Source organism: Bos indicus x Bos taurus, chromosome 3, assembly GCF_003369695.1.
Source record: "Bos indicus x Bos taurus breed Angus x Brahman F1 hybrid chromosome 3, Bos_hybrid_MaternalHap_v2.0, whole genome shotgun sequence".
In the NCBI taxonomy this organism is placed as follows: domain Eukaryota; kingdom Metazoa; phylum Chordata; class Mammalia; order Artiodactyla; family Bovidae; genus Bos; species Bos indicus x Bos taurus.
This window is the reverse complement of record NC_040078.1, coordinates 91,326,411-91,345,052: the sequence shown is the minus strand read 5'-3', so window position 1 is coordinate 91,345,052 and position 18,642 is coordinate 91,326,411. Positions and strand designations below refer to the sequence as shown.

Here is an 18,642-nt window from a genome sequence, read left to right as displayed (position 1 = left end):
ACCAACTGAGCTCCTTGTCTTTTTAATCGATGATCACACAGATTCACATTTTCAAAAAAAGTCTTAAATAAGTTAAAACCTGAAATTATAGAATGTCAGATAAATTCATGTACTCTTGGTACCACAGATAATCAATGAAAAGACAAAGTATATCAAGAGCTAAAACTATAAAACTTTCAGGACAAAACAGGCACAAATCTTCAAGACTGTCAATTAGGCAATAGTTTCTTAGATATGGTATCAAAAACAAGCAACAATAACGACAAAAAAATTTCATCAAAACTAAAAGCTTTTGTGCTTCAAATGACTATCGTGAAAATGAAAAGCCAATCCACAGAACAGGACAAAATGTTGGTAAATCATGTCATTTGATAAGGAGTGAGTATACAGAATATATAAACAACCCTTAAAACTCAAAACTAAAAGGGCAAATAACCCAATTTAAAGATGAGAAAAATTTTAATAGACATCTTTTCAAAGGGGATATGTAAGTGATCAAAGAGCCCATGAATATCCTTAGTCATCAGGGAAACGCATATTAAAGGCCATGAGACTCCATCTCAAAACCACTAGGATGGCTAAAAGAAAAATGACAGTTTATAATTATTAGAGAAGATGGGGAGAAATCAAAACCTCATATACTGCTGGTGGGATTGTAAAATGGTACAGCCACTTTGCAAAAAAGATTGGCAATTCCTCAAATGTTAATTATATCATACAGCAATTTCACTCCTAGGTAGATAAAAACTTGTATACGGACATTTACAGCAGCATTATTGACAATAACCAAAAGTGGTAACAACCCAGATGCCTATCCACTGATGAATGGATAAACACAATGTGTTACACCCATTCAATAAGTGTTATCCAGTCATATGGAATGGAGTTTTGACATGTGCAAAAACCTGGGTGAACTTTGACCACATTATGTCTCAGCTTGATCAAGAAGCCAAATACAAAAGGTGACATAATGCACGATTCTATTGATAGAAAATGCCCACATCAGAATAACCCACAAGGACAACAAGCAGATGCACGACTGCGGAAAGGGGAGAATGGAGAGTGGCTATATAGTTTCCTTCTGGGGTGATGAAAATGTCCTGAGGTTAAAAACGGTGAAGGCTGAACAAGTTTGTGAACATACAAAAAACACTTCGTGTACACTTTAAAAAAATAAATTTTATGGCATGCAAAGTTCATATCAATAAGAAAAATTTCAATCAAAATAAACAACTGAAAAGAGGATGTCTATACTTGGAACAATTTTTACCTTAAATGAATCCTTTCTGTACTAAGTAATTTCATGAAAACAGTTTGACAGTTATTAGACTGTGCAATTTAAAAATACCATTCATGTAAAAAGAAATTCATCTGTTTATATAAACATGTTTATATAGATGTATCTTTATATGCATAAGGCAAAGTCCAGAAGCATATACCAAACTGTGACGCTGTTTCTCAAAGTGGGCTGAAAAGAAAAGAATAAAATTTAAAGAACTGAAAAAACAATTTTGATGTTTTTCCTTACCATTCATAGTGATTTCATATGACTCCAATTTAAGAATTTTCTCCTTGAAGAGCTGCTGCTGAACATCACTCTCAAGATCATGTTGCCCTTTTGTAAACCATTCAAAACACATCTGCAAATCAAGACAAATATCACCCTGTAACTAAAACCCACTTCAGGCATATACATAATCCAAACGAGGAAAGCAAAGACAAATGATTTTTAATTTTTCAGAAATTTATAATGCCTTAGTACCACTCAAAACTAAAATGAATGGAACTCTGGAACTAAATGAAGCAGTTAGTTACAGCAATCTTTCTTCTAGATAATGAAAATACATACTCATACTTTCTACTGAATCATTACATTTCAGTTTTTCCACTGACATTTATTAAATAAGCTTTACACTGTGCTAGGCACTGTCACATACTTGATCCTTTCAATAACTCTATGATGTAGTTAACGTTATTCTGCAAAATGAGAGGAGGAAATAGTGATTCACTGTTAGGAAACGTTGAAGCAACTGTCGTTCTAAAGATCTGTCTAGACAACAATTCTTTCTTTAGGGTTTCTGGGATACAACATCATTATAGGAACTCAAAGTTTCTGCTGGTTAACTTAAAATTAGTTTCATGGGAGGGAAAAAAAAAAAAAAACTAAAGAATACACTAAGTTTGCTGTACTCACTTAGCTGAATTTGGTTTTATGCAGAATGGTTATCAAAATTACCAAAGATCTCATATGCTTATGTATATAACATATATATAAAATATCTTTTCAACACTCTCAGCTCCTAGCTTATTATAAATGTATGCTTAGTAAACTGAAAAATGTTTAGAATTGAAGATATGAGACATGCATAAAAATGTGATATACACACAGTAAAGCAAAATACTATTTATTTATTAAGTCACACTTTTGTCTTACTTCATCCATAACGCCATCTTCTTACCTCTCTATCTAATTCACAAACATCCTGGCCAGTCACAAGACACTCCCAGATTTCCTTGGCACGATTCCAACCCAAATACAGAGTAGCTTCTTGCAAGAAAAATGCCAGGAATTTAAGATGGGCTTCTAAATACTGGAAAAAGAAATAATGCTAATTAGTCAACTCCAGGCATTCATACGTAAAAGCAAACAAACAAACAAACAACTGAAATTAAAAAGTAGTTTTACCTTTAATTAAAAAGTAGTTTACCTAATGCTTTCTCTTGTAATTTAGGGTAAAGTAAATGTGAGAAATCCGTTTATGAGGTGACAATACAGTGTAGCAGAAACTACTTGTCTATTACAAACTCGGGTGACTTTAGATGCCAAGCAATCTCAGAGTAAAACACCAGAACACAACTGATGAGTGAAGATATTTTTCTATTTTTTGGAAAACAATATTACTGACAGCTTTGAGAAACAAAAAGCCATGAGCCACAGAACTGACAATTATATTTTCGATCAAAGACAAAAGATATTTATTTTTAATACCATATCATATGCAGTTATGTTAGGTGATTTACTGAAAGATATACCCACAAATATCAATCTTCTAACCTTTTACTTCGAGGTGGTTTTATTAAAGATTAAAAACTGTTCCATCATGACAAAGACACCTCATGCTTCCTCTTTAGAGTTCTTTCCAATAAATATTACTTTTATAGTTCAAACGCAAAAAGATCAAATGGATGCTGTAAGTCATGCAACAACAGCACAATGCCAGGTACCTCCCGGTAGGTATATCGACCATCCACTAGCGTTGAGCCAGTTAAGCCTCCAGGTCCAGCCACGGCTGCTGCAAGCCGATGACAAGCTATCAAGCTTCCTGTTACCAGTTTTACTATTTCAAAATTTTTCTTCAAGTCTTGAATAATGCTCTTGGTGAAAACAAACGAACAAAAAAAGGTATGAGAATGTGCAGCTACTTTGTCAGTTTAATACAAGCTTCTATTTGAGCATACAGTTGAGGAACAGCAAACATAAAAATTTTTCACTCACATTTCCTACGTAAAAGTAAATGAAAACAATCTAATATGTACATTTACTTGGGAATTACTATAGAATTAATAAACTTCCCTCGAAAATTTCTGGTTCTAAAGGAATTTTTTATTATTTTTTTAAAAAATAAGTCTTTCAAAAGCACTATTTCACTTCTTGCATACTTTTCCAGATCTTTCTTCCCAAGTCTCTTACACTGAAGAGCCTGTAGTTCCTTAAGCGAACTAATGTTTTTTCACAATATAAAACAAGTCTTGCAAATCTTTTCAAATTCCTACAATACTATTCTAACTTTTAAAAATTGGCTTACTTCAGTAAATTAAGGAAATAAAAAATAAATGAGTTAGGGATATATCAAAAGACAAGCTCCACAGAAATGAAAGCAGAATGATACTTAAATTCAAGATTATTAAATAATATAAATGAATTATATTAATAACCATAAAACTGTAAAACAGTCACTATAAAACTTAGCAATCTTATGATGTTTAGTCATTACAAAAGGTTATGCAAGTAACTGCATAATAATCAAATATAGCAATCCTCTTACCTTGTCTTGCTTCTGATAGGTTTGTTTTATGAACGAGCGGGTGATTTCATGTAGCTGACGCAAAGCTGGTACCACCCATACAAACTGGGGATTGTTAATCTGAGACGACTAGAGTTAAAAAGAAGTTACATTAATTTAGAAATAAATGGCAGGTTAAATTTATTAGCTATAAAAAAGTTCCAAGTCAATTAGGTTTTACTGTTATACATTCTATTATTTTTCTCTTCACATTGCTCATTTATAGTTTATCTCCATGCACTCTTAATTCAGTCTCCAACTTCTTATTCTGCATGCAATCCTAAAGCCAAGAACTGCAAACAGGAGTGGATATGAAGTGACAGTAAATGTACAGGGGTACATCAGCAAAAAACAGACAACAAGGAATTAGCAACTTCAGAGGACAGATTATAAGTAGCACAGGCTGCTAGGATATGTTGACATAATAAAATAAATCAATGGCACAAGCTTAACTTGGATAATACAGAAGTGGCTGATAAGTAAAATGGTATAAAAATATGATTTTCTACAATGATATGATCAAGATACCAATGATATGATCAAGATACTAACAGTGGTCTAAGTATTAAAGAAAATATCCATGATCTGCTTGTATTTCCTAGTTAAAACAATTTTAGAAGAGAGAATTCTGTTTTTATTAATTATTACAGCCACTTTATAATTTATATTTTTGAAAACACTTTTAAATATGTTATTTCTGAAGCTGGTGCATGACATTCCAGATCTTCACGTACATATCTGAAAAGTCTGATGTTCATGCACTACTCTTTAAAAAAAGAACTGCTTTTTAATAAATGACATCTTTCAAACTATGAGATTTCATTATAAAATCTGTAAAAATGTCATATTAACACTATTAATCGACTGATCAAGTAACTCTCTAAAAACTGAATTATAGTTAGCATTTACTTTAAAAACTTTATTTTTTTAAAAAAGCCTTCTTGCTTCTTCAAGTCTTTCTGTAAGATAAAGATGCCTATAGGGCAGAAAAATACTTTTGATGTCATTTGCAGAAAACGGTTGTACTACTAAATACGTAAATGTGGGCAGCTATTGCCAAAATAATATTGGCTTTCCTAGAGATTAGCCAATCAATCAGCAAATACCATATTTCCTGGATTCTAAGATACAAATTTTATAAAATTCAACATTTCTGATAGTGATACTTCTTAAGAATTATATAAAAGAAACTTTCCGGCCATTAGGCATAGGAGTAGGTTTAGATATGGCTATCCTTATGTGGGATGTGCAAACTTGGCTGTTACAAAGGTATCTGTTCATCTACCCATCATTTCTGTTCTTACATGGCAGAGTTAGCACCAAACAAGGATGGGTTTTTAATTTAAACGTAGATCACTGATTTGTTTCTTGAATGCTATCAAAGGATTACACTATGACGTGGTATTGATAAGCCCATCATGTCTATCATTTCAATTAAAAGCAAAGAAAACTGCCAGTGGTCTTAAGACTAAAGCATTTTCCAAAGCCAGGAGAATTTGGTGTGACAGACTCATACTCTGTGAAGGGTTACATCATTTGGCATTAAACATCTCTCTGTCCAAAGTTACAGCTTAATTCAAGAGGAACTATTTAACTTGTAGTATAAACAACTTAATGAAGGAAAAAAGCAGCTTGAGTTTTACAAAAAAGACAAGGACACAAAACTCTATATTTCTCAACATGCCTCAAAATTCTATACTCTTAAAGATTTCAAAGAAGTCCAAAGCACTACACTGGATAATGGAAAGCAGCATGCCACCATGTGAGGCTGTACATACTGGATTAACCCTGTGATGCGTGGTGCAATCACTGGCATCTTAGAATCAGAGAAATAAGGTATACATTAAAAGGCAACTACTTGAAAGACTAGCTAGGATATTTCTGCTAAGACATAAAAGTTGCAAAATGACAGAAACTAAAATTCTGAGGCTTAAGTCCAAACTGATACCTTCTGAAAGGATCATAAACATTGGGATATAAATATAAACCTTTTTGTAAATAATCAGGTATATTAGAAAGTATCATTATGAGTCAATTATGGTTAGCTTATTTTTTTGACACTGAAAACTATCCTTTGGAATCTGAAAGGTATTTCTGACATAGCCTTTCTAGAGTTCAGCAAACAAGACAGATGTTATTTATTCCATCCTATCTATGCTATGACATTATGCTGCTAAGCTATAAGAAAATTTTTAAATTACTGTTTTCCACTTACAAAAGGGGCAAGAGAATATGGTGAACAATTAAAACGAAAATATTTGATAATGTCTGATAACGAAGCTGAGGTTTCGTAAGTAGCAGTTAATGGTATATCCAAATTAAGACTGAATGTTAGCTGAAGCTGTAGAGGTCAACTAGTTTAGCCTGCAAACCTGTGCCTAAACTCTCCTTATTCATTTTTGTTAAAAGAGTTGTCTTCCGGTGTTTCCAGTGATGAGGAACTCAGGAGACAGTGCATTCTGTGTCAGATTGTCTTCCTAGAAAGTTCAGGGATCTGTGATACTGAAACATGCCTTTACCATAACTGCTTATGAGACATAAAAACTAAGTTGAATCAAATGTCTCTAACAATCCTAAAAGTATCTAAAAGAAAGCTTTCATATTCTTTCTTGAGTTCTCACTTCTCAAAGCTGAATATCCCAATTCTTCATCTGCCTTGTTTTTCCAGACCTAGCCATTTATCTAGAACCAAAGTAAAAAATTTTACAAGGGTGGACACTTTTTACAAAGTATTTCCTCCTGTGCTAATCAATCACATCATTGTGAGACTGTACTGAGGGCACCTTGCTATTTTTACTTTCAGTTACGTGTTTTGTCATGTGGAGGCCATTCAGGTATGTGTAAATGATTTTAGTGTCTTCACAGGTGAAGCAGAGGAAGTAAGAGGAAGGGAACCAACATTTACTGAAAGGCTGCTGGGCACTGTGCTAGGAGGACTTCATATAATGACTTAAGGATATGCAAACACCACTGATCAAGTAAAAATGATTTTTTTTTTTGTTTAGTAATATTTTTTTGGGTGCGTACATTTAAACTTTTTAATTGAAAAGTAAAAAAGAGTGAAATAAGAGGGAAAGGGTTGGGGGCAGACAGTGGAAGGTATAAAGGAAGCAAAGGAAAAGAGGACCAAGGAAGCCAAGGGTATCCTGGCAGAATCTACAGAAATAAAGTTAAGAAATAAAGGTCAGAATTTCTGAACACAACAATGGAACTTGGGAATTTTAAGTGTCAAAAGCAGAGGGAAAGGGAATCAGTGGGAGGAGTAGAGGTAGCTGGGGGTGGGAGGGGAGTAAGAGGTGGGTGATCTTCTTACCCTTTGCTTAGTTTCTGTGTAGCCTGGCAGGGAGACATAATTCCCAGTCAGCCCACCTTGCTGCCTGGCAGGAAAGGGCATAGCATAGAAAAACACCTTTAGTGGCAGTATATAACTCACCCCCCTGCCTGGAGTCATGTCGGGGGCTTTGATCTTCCCACTGCCCCCCTTCAGCCACGGGCACTTTAAAAGAGTATTTGCAAAAGAACTCAGTCAATGGAGAAGTGCTAGGTAAATGCAAGTTATTATTATTCGAAATGAAGGAATGGTACATCAGAATTTCCTTACTGGGAGCAGTGGGATATAAAAAATGAAGAATATTTCTTTCAAGACTAACAAAATGACTCCAAAATTCTCCCTGTTACTTTTTGAGTTTTGTTTTAAAACATCAGACTGAGTGAAGTGACTGCACAGAGAAGCAATAAAGATGCAGCGATGCTACTGGCTAGAAGGGCTAAAGTAATGCCCAGCTGTAACAAGGAAGGAACAGGGGTCAGGAAGGATTTTCTGCTTTCAAAAGTCATTTCCCTGGAGGGAGGAAAAAGTCCCTTCAGCTTTAACCTTCAGACCTATAAAGAAATGTATCTGTTACAGTGAAGAAAAGACCATTTTCTACAGATACCTTTTCTTTCTTACTATTAGTATCAAAAGATTTAAACTGCTTAAATAGCTCTAGATGAGTTTCAATCATAAAGACAGAGGGTGCTAAATTATCTGAATCGCTGAGCTGAGAAAACTGGAAAAATTCACACTGTATCTGAGTAGAAAGAGAGCAATGTTGTTGAATTAAAGGAATAATTTAATCATAACCTGAGAGGTACCAGCTCCAGTTTATGAATAATTTTAATGTAGAAAATTCACTTGATCAAATTTCAATGTCAGAAATATAACCCACAAAGTTCTTAAATGCCCCCAACTAAACTTTATGACCAAGCATAATTTAGGAGAATAAAAGCCTATGAGTCACCAAGGGTGCTTAACAAGAGTCTCTGAATTTACCAGTGTAAATTAGCAGTATTCAAGATCCTTTAAACAAATACTTATGGGGAATACCAAGAAATATGCTTTACCAACGAAATTGTTAAGCTGTTAGCTATTTACTAAAGTCTTTTCTTAAGTAACAGTGAAATGAAACCCCTCTTGCTGTGAGGTTTCATGTTTCATCTGAGCAACCTGAGGGCCTGCGTGGAGGAGGAGGACGTGCTGTAATCAGGGCTGCTGAAACCATGGAGGCAGGCTCCAGGGACTGACCACTGAGGTCAGCCCTCTCCAAGGAGAGCCTTGATGTTTAAGGACTGCAGCGACAGGAGAGCTACGGCCATTGCTGCCCGTTCTGCAGCCCCCGCTTACCAAGAACAGGCTGAAGCCTCCAGCCACTGGAGGTCAAAGCCCTGGAGGGGAAGGGCTCCTATGCACTCATCCCTACGCAGTCCCAGCAGCAGGTGCTCACGGAACAATCACTCTTTTAAGATCTTTAGGACCACATCTGAACCAAGCATCCAAAAATGACTACATGCCAGCACTGAAGGAACCTCCTTCTCCCCTTCTTTCTCTCTTCTGACTCTTGGGAATTCCTCCATTTCTCTCGTACGGGAGAAAAATGGGCACGATATTTATTAAACTTGTGCATATTTTGGATTTAATTTTAAAAAGAAAAACTAAGTTGAAGGTCTTATAATCTTATGAAAATAATATAGTAAAACTACTCTTTGAATGGAACCCTGGGATTTTTTCCCTTTGTGAGTCAATAATTCCCCAAGCTTTAAATAATAAAGCACAGGTCATAAGAAAATATTCAAACAGCAGTCTGTATCTGAATACTACTTGAAAAAACACTGTAATAATTTACTATTATCTTAAAATTATAACTCAATTTATTAAATAGAATTATTAAATTAGTATACCTTTTACTTTATACCTCATCTGCAAATTCTTACCTTGAATCCATCCTTCTTGTTTTTATCCAGACCTGACCATTCTCCAGGCTGAAAATTAATTTTAAGAAAAATGTAAGTGACTTGATAAAAGCAGTACCTATAATTTCCCAATTTTGGACTCAAAGATTAAAGAGCTTCCATGCAGGACATTTAGCTTAATTTAAACAATAGGGGAGGAAAATTATTTGGTTCTAATTGCTCAGACAATACTATTACTCTGACAACAAAACTAGACCAAAGGTAAAACCAACCCTTTTAATATCTTCTATGCATTTAATTATGTAGCTCCTCTTGATTGCTTCTTTCACTGCATACGCATCACTAAGGATTGTCAGATGCTCCTCCAAAGCTTGCTGAATAAGGCTACTGGGCAGCGTGGGGAGATGAGCCAGTTCCCAGAGCACATCCAACACCTACGGTAAACCACATGTGATGAGCCAGCCCATATGCAAATAAAGCTGCTTTAAGCGCTTATAGCTAGAAAAATTTGATTTTCCTGCCTTTCCAGAAGTGGTCTCAAAGCGAGCTTCCCGGCCTATTCGTCCAATAAGGCTCAATAGCTTCTGTCTCACTCTATCGCTCTCAGTCTCCCAGCTCTGCAGAACGAAAAAGACAAGACATACGAATTGCTCCCCAGTCCGTTTTGATCACACTGGCAAAATATGCAGAAACTTTAAACTTGAGCTAAAAAAGTTTAAGAAGAGTATGGTTAAATATTGCTAATCTAGAGGAAGAAGACCTCATTTTAGAAAAATTCAAAAGCACATTTGAGCACATACCTTCTGAATAAGAACAAACAAATGATTAAGCTGATCTGAATTAAACTTGACAGCTGCTGCAGCAATAATAGTATGAATGTTCTCAATCACAGTAGATGATTGTCCTGACTAGAAAAGAAGACATTGGGGAAAAAGTAAAGTCTTGGAATCTGGAAAAATACAAGTCTTTCCCCAGAGATATACAGAAGCAAAAGTAAAACACTAACAAAGATAAATTGATTCTAGACTATCAGCATACACTTGCATGATAAAACTGGTAAGACTACACGAAGCAACCATTATTAATGGTTATCAGATGGCCTTATTTTAATTTCTTCAAGCATTAAATCTCTAAAAAGAAAAAAAGATGAGAATCAAATTCTCAATCTGACATATTCATTTCAAGAGGAGAACAAAATATTTTCAACTGGCTTAAAAACAATTTATACTGATTAAGTTTACAAGAAATACATACTAATCTTTCACATTTTATTAAATGATCTTGAGGGCTTCAGTTGAGAGTATTATGTACCTCATTTTAAAAGCTGCTCATAGATATTTTGAGTTCAATTAATATTTATTTATCCATGGACAGTAAGTCACCATCCTTCTCTTTCTCTGATAAAAAATGTCAGAAAAGGGCAAAAGCAATTCTGATCAGCTTACCTGTATCTTCCAAATTTTAGTGAGCTCATCTAATGACAGTTTACTGCCCAAGAGTTCAATAATTCCCTTTATACGATCACAGTATTGTGCTTGGTCTATGTTGCCTAAAAGAAGAAACACCAGAGAGGCAGACAGATAATGAACGCTGACTTTCTAAACATGATTCTATTAATTCAAAGCAACAGTAACTTGCTATAAGATTATTTAAAGGCTAGTACAAAATAAAGATGACCAACAGAAAAAATAAATAAAGGCTAATATAGTCAAAGCAACAATTTCATACATTTTTAACACAAAAGTATATTATTTATGAGTTAGGTAATTTTTTAAAGCAAGTTAACTTACCTTCCAATGCGATTGACAGAACTGAATTTTCAACTAGCCAATCTAACAATCTGTCTGTATCTATAGCATTCTTCACAGATTTGGATAAAGTGCTATCTTCTATGAGTTTGGTTACCTAAAAAGACAGGATTATTGTGATTTAATCTAATGCAAATATTCATAATCAAAATCTTCACATATATCTTGTGACTTTTACAGTATTACAATGTAGTCTGATAATTAGCCTAAATGTATCAAAGGCCAGTTATTAGAAGTTAATAGACTACCTATTTTTAATGTCTTTAAAAAGAACACAGAGCTCACATTCCCTGGGCCACTGCTGACTGGCTCAGGGAAGCACATCTGACCCAAACTTCAATCAGAGCATGTCTCCGAATTCTACACTTGGGACCAGAGAGAAAGCATCAGTCCTTCCCTGGTCATGGGAGCTATCCATGGCCATGTCTACCTTATGAAGACGCCACTCTGCATGGAGAGAAAGAACAAAGAAAAGCAGAGATAAGACTTGGACAGAGTCCTGGCAGTGGTTTGGTCTTGGATTCTAGTTGGTCCTGTTGCCCACATGTGTCTCTGACCTTATGAGGTTTAGCTATTTTTATGAGATAGCCCTGCCTTCTTTTATTAAATTCTTCTTTTAATTTAAAATAATTCAAGAATCACTCAAATGATCAAGTGATTCACTCAAGAATCAAGAGTTACTTGTAGCCAAGAATCCTAATTAGTACAAAACTGAAGGAAAATAATTGTCATTATGGCTGAACTCTATTGGCCCCACCTATCACTCACCAAAACCAACTATGCTCCTGGAAAGTTTAGGAAGCTGCAAGATCTTATTTCCATCATTTTGCTTAGACCACTCCAGTTGTAAACAAAACAAAATTTTGCCCAAACCCCAGTTAAAAGATTTGGTTTAAGTAAGTGCATATCTGAAATATAATAAAAGGAATTATACCCTTGGGGTAAAAAGTAAACCTCAAACTTCATATTCCAAGGAATTGTGTTCCAGAAAAATCTCACTAAAACACTGAATACTTCATAGGATGAATTCTGAACGTTAATACATATGAAAGTATTACTTTATTAACAGACAAATGTAAACATAGACCATTTTATATATAATCACTGTTATCTCTTTTAGTGGGATTACAAGAAATTATTATTTTTTATTTCCCAACATTTTTACATTAATAACAAGTTGTGGAAGAACTTAAGAGTATCTATACTTTAAGTCTTCCAGAAACAAGTGCAAGACTTACTTCTTTGAGGGAATTCATTTTGGCACTGAAATGTGGTGATTTCAGCATGCGCAGCAGGATGTCTAGTCGAAGGTCGTCCACCACGGTCACCAGATCTGGTTGGAAGCGCATGCAAAGTAACTTGATGGCAGACAAGAGCTCAGGGATGCTAACCAATCTCTTTCATTTAAAAACAAAACACACACACACACATACAGAGAAAACAAAAAGGAACCAATAAAACATTTTGATGGCAATTCTTACACACACAGGAATAAAGGACATATTCAGTAACCATGGTCTAGTGGTATCTGATATTTCACATGGTTGATGAACTACATTCTGCTTTTAACCAAAAATCAGTGCACGAGTGAGCAAAGAAAAGAGAAGGGGTCTGAGAGAAAGTCAAGGCAGAAAAATGAATCATAGAACAACTCTGGATAGCTTTTAGTACCAAATTATTTTAAAGCTTCTTCAATGCTATACCAATTGTACTACTATCAAAACCAGCATGTTGGTTAAATTCTTAATGGTGTCACTTACTGAGAACCCTCCATTCATTTTATTGACTGTTATTGACCAAAATAACATTTTTTTGGTCAGGAAATGTAAAATTAATTTAATGTGAGCTGTATGTGACCAGAATCCAAAGAGCAATGGTATGTGAACCTTGCCCCAAGTCCTGGTTGTGCTTCTGTGGACCAACATGCGCTGCGATCGTGTGACTGGAGGTGCATTACCTTGTCTTTGAGGTCCTTTTCCTCCACACTCCGCACATCCTGGATTGTATTAAGGATGACTGGGTCTAGCATGGGCTGTAGGAAAAAAGTGCTAAAGTTAATAAGGACCCCTGAATCTGTCCTTAAACTAGAGAGGAGATACTTCTTCATTCACATTTCACAAAGAAGGTACAATGCAAAGATCTGAATCTAGTATCAGACTACCACTAACTAACTAACACTATCCCAAGTAAACCCTTTTAACTGATTCTGAGCCTCGGCTTCTTTACTATCATATGGGTGCAGTTCCTCTTTACTTTCTTATAAGGGTCCTTTGAAGAGCAGCCAAAGACAACCAAAGACACACAGACTGACTTAAAGTATTAAACACAAGTATGTATCATTTGGAATAAAGTATTTTGCATTTGATTTTTAAAGAATAAATAGAAGCACAAACCACAAAAATATGATGCTTTTAATGTACATGAGGCCTACAGATAAGACTCATACAACATACTGTTCCTGAATGGTAGCATAGCCAGATAACTAACTCTAAGTAATATATGAGAAGTAGTGAAAAATTAGCAAGGTCTAAATGATCACTTGTCTTTTAAGTAAAATAAATTTTTTTTTAAGTAAAATAAGTTTTAAACTTATCTGGTGACTAGAAAATATTTGGCTATCAAAGCAAGAGCACATTAGCAATGAATTAAAATGCCATCATGCAATCATCCACATAGAATTCCCTTATTTACACCTATGCCAACTGTATAGTGAAAACTGAGGGCTGTCAGGGTAAGAGGCAAGTCACACTGCTCCTGTCAAGCATGTGCCAGCCTTACTTAGCTTTCACCGCAACTCTGTGAGACAGGTATGGGTTACTACTACTTTACAGATAAATAAGGAAGCAAGTCCCAGGGGTCACGTTAGTCTTCTAAAGGAGCAAGTGTTAGAGACAAGTATTAATGTACATAACTACAGCATGAATTTATTGCTGAGAGAATTTAAGGTTGGATGTGTTGTTTCAGTTGCTACTGCAGGAAGTTAAACATACTTTGGTTGGAAATTCATAAACTTTTTTTTAAAGAACACTGTGCTAAGAGAAGGCAATGGCAACCCACGCCAGTACTCTTGCCTGTAAAATCCCATGGACAGAGGAGCCTGGTAGGCTGCAGTCCATGGGGTCGCTAAGAGTCGGACACAACTGAGTGACTTCACTTTCACTTTTCACTTTCAGAAGGAAATGGCAACCCACTCCAGTGTTCTTGCCTGGAGAATCCCAGGGACGGCGGGGCCTGGTGGGCTGCCGTCTATGGGGTTGCACAGAGTCGGACACGACTGAAGTGACTTAGCAGCAGCAGCAGCAGTGCTTATATATAAAGCCTGGAATTCTAAAGAATTTAGTATTAATTAGCAGTTGGAATATCTGCACTAAATCTCTTTTCATGGAGCAATGCATGGATAAAGAGTATGCACTTAAAATTCAATCCTGGCTTTGATTATTAAAAAGCCAATTATTAAATTGCTAATATAGATTATTAAATTATTAAGTCAAATCATTTTGCCTCTTTATGTTTCAGTGTTTCACTACAAAACAAATGATTATATTCATATGCTTATAAGTGAGAGAACACTGCATGTCTCTAAAGACCTTAATATCAGAATCAAGAAATACTTAGTCACTCTGCTTCATTTAAATAATTTTGCAGAATTACTCTGAAATCTAAAGAAGGCACTTAAAACTTAGAAATTTCCAGAACCTACTAAAAAAAAAATCCCATTTCCCTTGTTAAAATGGCCCTATGTACACTAGACATTAGAAATGAGGAACAGTGCATACTATGCTTCCAAAGGACACTAAGCTTTCAAAACCATTTACGGTGATTTTTTAAAAATCTCTGTGACAGCTAAGTTTCACAGACATATTTTTATAAAGAAAATAATAAATGGAGGTATTTCAACATGACATTTTCTTCAGTAAAACTTGTTATCTGAAATGGAAAGGCAACCAGAAAGTGCACTGGGCTCTAAGCATCAGAAAGCTCAACACTCACAGCTCTGACTATCCTATGACCTGCTGACATGCAGACAAGATGCGCTGTCAAACTGCTACTCAGATTCTCAGTGACTTGGCTAGAGGCAGCCCAGCAGGCCACTTAACACTGTTTAACGTAATGCTGAATCCGTAAATAATCCTGTGAAGGGGGTATGGACATATGCCACCTATTTTACAGTGAAGAAAGTAGGGGGGGGGTAGCTATAATCTGTAATTGTATTTGATAAAATGATAAATTGAAAAGATAAGTAACTTTAAATGTTTAGACGTTACCTATAACTTATTAATCACTTTTATTTATCTTCTGATAAAAATTTCACTGCAAGGATAGCTAATTAAAAAAAAGCAGTTATTCTGATAGGCAAATTCTGAACAACCTGATAAAACGAAAATTTTTACTGTTTGTATGCCTTAGATCACTTTTGAAATAAGTGTAAAATGGTTTATCTTACCTGTACCACTGAGGAATTGAGGTACTCTGCACATACCCCTAAGGGCTGCACTAGTGCTGAGACTGCCTGAAAAAAAGACAGCAAATGTGAGAAATAAATGTGAGCAAGTTCTTTCCTTTCAACACTAAACAAATCTTTTTTATATGTCAGAGAACATTTTATACTCTTGGGCAGGAAAAGCTGATATAAAGATGTCAATTCATTTAAATTATTGTAGAAATTTAATGTAACTTAAATCATACTATGCCAATAAAACTTCTTTCAAGGCTTGGATGAGATGATTCTAAAGTTCACATTGTAGAATAATAAAAATTTTTATTTGAAAAACGAGAGAATAGTGGGGGAAGGAATGAAATGTGCCTTTAATGTGCCTTTAACAAAGAAAACATTTAAGACTTTCATTAAGAAATCTATAAAACTTTACAGAAATACATAAATGGTCCAAATAAATGAGGAAAGATCATGTTCTTGAAGGGAAAGGACTAGTACTATAGACATGTCAATTCTCCACACATGATCTTGGTGGCACTTTTTGCAGGAGATCCTGACACGTTGCCTATATTCGGAAGAATAAAAACATGAGAATGATCAAGAAAATCTGATAAAAGGAAGATGCTGAGCAAAGCTGGCACCACCAATAATGAAAATAACGGAGAAACAGTATCAAAAAATGACAGAAGTCCAGGAACAATTCACGTATAATGTATACACACACTCAGACATTTGATAAAGTCAACAAACCAAAATAGTGGAAAAAAAAAAAAAAAAAACCTTGTAGAAAAAAAAAAAAAAAGGAATGTTCTTCAGATCTTAAAACAATTAGTTACCCTTTTGGAAGAAAACAAAACTGGATTTCTATCTTATGTGACATATATAAATAAATTCTAAATGAACTCAAGAACTAAGTTTAAAAAATGAAATTGTTTTGAGTATAAAATGAAATGAGTACTGTTATAAACTTTGAGAGGGCAATGAGAACACCCCTCAAGCAAATCAGAAAAATTTTAAGCCATTAGGGAAAAACTGACACAAAACGACACCATCAGCAGAATGAAAAAAGAAGGGAAAAATCTTAGAGAAATCTTTAGCTTCAAGACATCTGATAACAATGAGGACAAGCCTAGATTTCTATATATCCCCCATTAGCCAATTTTCATCAAGTAGGGGAGAAACTTCGAGCTTCTCTGTTTGTTTAAATACACTTTGCAGGAAATTAGTGAGTGTTTCATTTAACCTTTAAAAAAAAGGAAGTCTATTTCTATTATTGCCCAGTGACCTACATAGCCAGTTCTTGAGAAATAAGCAAGCTGGATAAAACCCTCTATCTGAATAGGTTTTGTTTTGTCTTGCTTTTTCAGTCACTACCTATTATCTTCCAGGTCAATAAAGTCCTCGCTAACATACTTGATCCGTTTAATGGGGATCAAAATGACAGCCTAACAACCTAGTCAAGGTTCAGGGAGGGAGAAGAGGCCTCTGACCAGTGTCACTACAAGTATTCACGATCTGGTTGACCTCTGATCTTCAAGAGTAAGCAGCGGGCAGCTAGCAATAGTCTATTACCAAGCAGAGCGCCAGTCTCTCCTTGACTGTTGTTACTACCCTCATGCAAAGATGGACCAACGGGGTTAGCTGACAAGCCATGGTCCCACAGAAATAACGGGGATTACTCCAAGCACAATTTGTGTCACTTAGGCATATTATTTTACAACATCATTTTCTACTCTGGTCAATTCGCAGTAGCTGCCACAGTGTCTTCTACATGGCAAGTACGTAATAAGTAGTCTCTAACTGAATGATTAGAGAACAGAATGAAGTGCTTTCAGTTACAAACAAGTAGTCTGTGAAAAATTAAAGATGAAGTTATTCCCCTTACCATAAGGTAAAATTTTTTGAGAAAGTGAAGTTGACATGAAAACATACTGGTACTACACCTGAGGGGTAATTCTAAACTCCAGGTACAGCCCTTTATTACCTACGAATCTCTGTAATACCAAAAAGCTGACTAAACGATGTTAAAATATTTTATTTGCTTCTGGTACTATCAATAAATTGTGACTTAACTGAGGCATAAGATTGCTATGTACACATATACTTGCCACACACAGCAATTATCCCTAAACAGCAAGATAATTTCATATAACCACTACAAGTAAGGAGTTAAGAGAAAAACATCACAAGGAGAAATGAATGTGGTGGAAAAACAAAAAAACACAACCAAATGCTCTATACTACAATTTGGTTATTATGATCAAGAAAGAGTAAACATTTCTGTGGTTATCAGAACCATGGGAGCTACTCCCATAAAGATTAACTTGAGTTTTAACATTTAATTCAATGTGTCCAATGTCCCAGGGGTTACACAGCAACCTCAATAAAGTGAACTTCCACACTGTGTACATACAGCGGTTTAACTTACCCCAAGTTCTATATCTTCTGAATGAAGCTTGGCTTGGATTGCTGCAAATCCACCTAATTCTCCAAACTGAGAAGAAAAAAGGTATACATTAATTTCAAAATACTATACTTTAATAATTTACCAAGCAACTACGGCTCACATTCTACTTTATCAATGTGCTTATAACCCTGGTCTTCAGAGTCACCACAAAGATAATTGTAATGCTCCTGTGATACACTACAGGAGATGTACTAAGTCCTAAAGCTGATGTTTATCTGTTTAAACAGCACATATAAAAAAGAGGAAGAAATGATAAAACATATTTGATTATTCTTTGTAGCTGTCATCTACCTAAAACTCTAGGAAAGCTCATTAGAAAATGAAAAACATGCCCATATTAATAAAAGCTGTATACCTTATTTACCAAATCCACAACCCATCCATGAGGCTCCTATGAGAAAAGAAAACAGAAATTGAAATGGCAATACAAAAACTTCCCTACTAACTCTTGTATTTCTATTATCCTAAATCAGAAAGTTGGAAAAAAATTTAACATTATTTCAAAAGGTTTTCCCAAATGTTTCTTCATGTGAATCTTTGACATTACTGAAAACAATCTTATAAGTAAGTCTGTATTTTGATGGGACTGCTACAATACAAAGCATTTATGCATTTTGGGTAGGTGAGATCAGTTGTTTA

General features: G+C 35.1%; 1 protein-coding gene across 4 annotated transcripts in view; it reads right to left on the bottom strand.

Annotated features, from left to right (window-relative positions):
- Positions 1-18,642, bottom strand: part of USP24 (ubiquitin specific peptidase 24) — a 155,605-nt gene that overhangs the window by 85,437 nt on the left and 51,526 nt on the right. For 3 of the 4 annotated variants that reach the window (XM_027537132.1, XM_027537134.1, XM_027537133.1), the window contains exons 6-22: positions 18,359-18,394; positions 17,965-18,030; positions 15,546-15,611; positions 13,059-13,133; positions 12,340-12,498; positions 11,084-11,198; positions 10,739-10,842; positions 10,094-10,201; positions 9,815-9,910; positions 9,566-9,727; positions 9,315-9,362; positions 7,378-7,437; positions 4,047-4,154; positions 3,226-3,375; positions 2,460-2,591; positions 1,529-1,640; positions 3-79 (exon numbers count right to left, since the gene is read on the bottom strand). In XM_027537132.1, coding sequence (XP_027392933.1) covers positions 3-79; positions 1,529-1,640; positions 2,460-2,591; positions 3,226-3,375; positions 4,047-4,154; positions 7,378-7,437; positions 9,315-9,362; positions 9,566-9,727; positions 9,815-9,910; positions 10,094-10,201; positions 10,739-10,842; positions 11,084-11,198; positions 12,340-12,498; positions 13,059-13,133; positions 15,546-15,611; positions 17,965-18,030; positions 18,359-18,394 — 1,674 coding nt within the window. The remainder of the gene's footprint in view (positions 1-2; positions 80-1,528; positions 1,641-2,459; positions 2,592-3,225; positions 3,376-4,046; positions 4,155-7,377; positions 7,438-9,314; positions 9,363-9,565; positions 9,728-9,814; positions 9,911-10,093; positions 10,202-10,738; positions 10,843-11,083; positions 11,199-12,339; positions 12,499-13,058; positions 13,134-15,545; positions 15,612-17,964; positions 18,031-18,358; positions 18,395-18,642) is intronic. The other variant, XM_027537135.1, reaches the window with a different exon arrangement.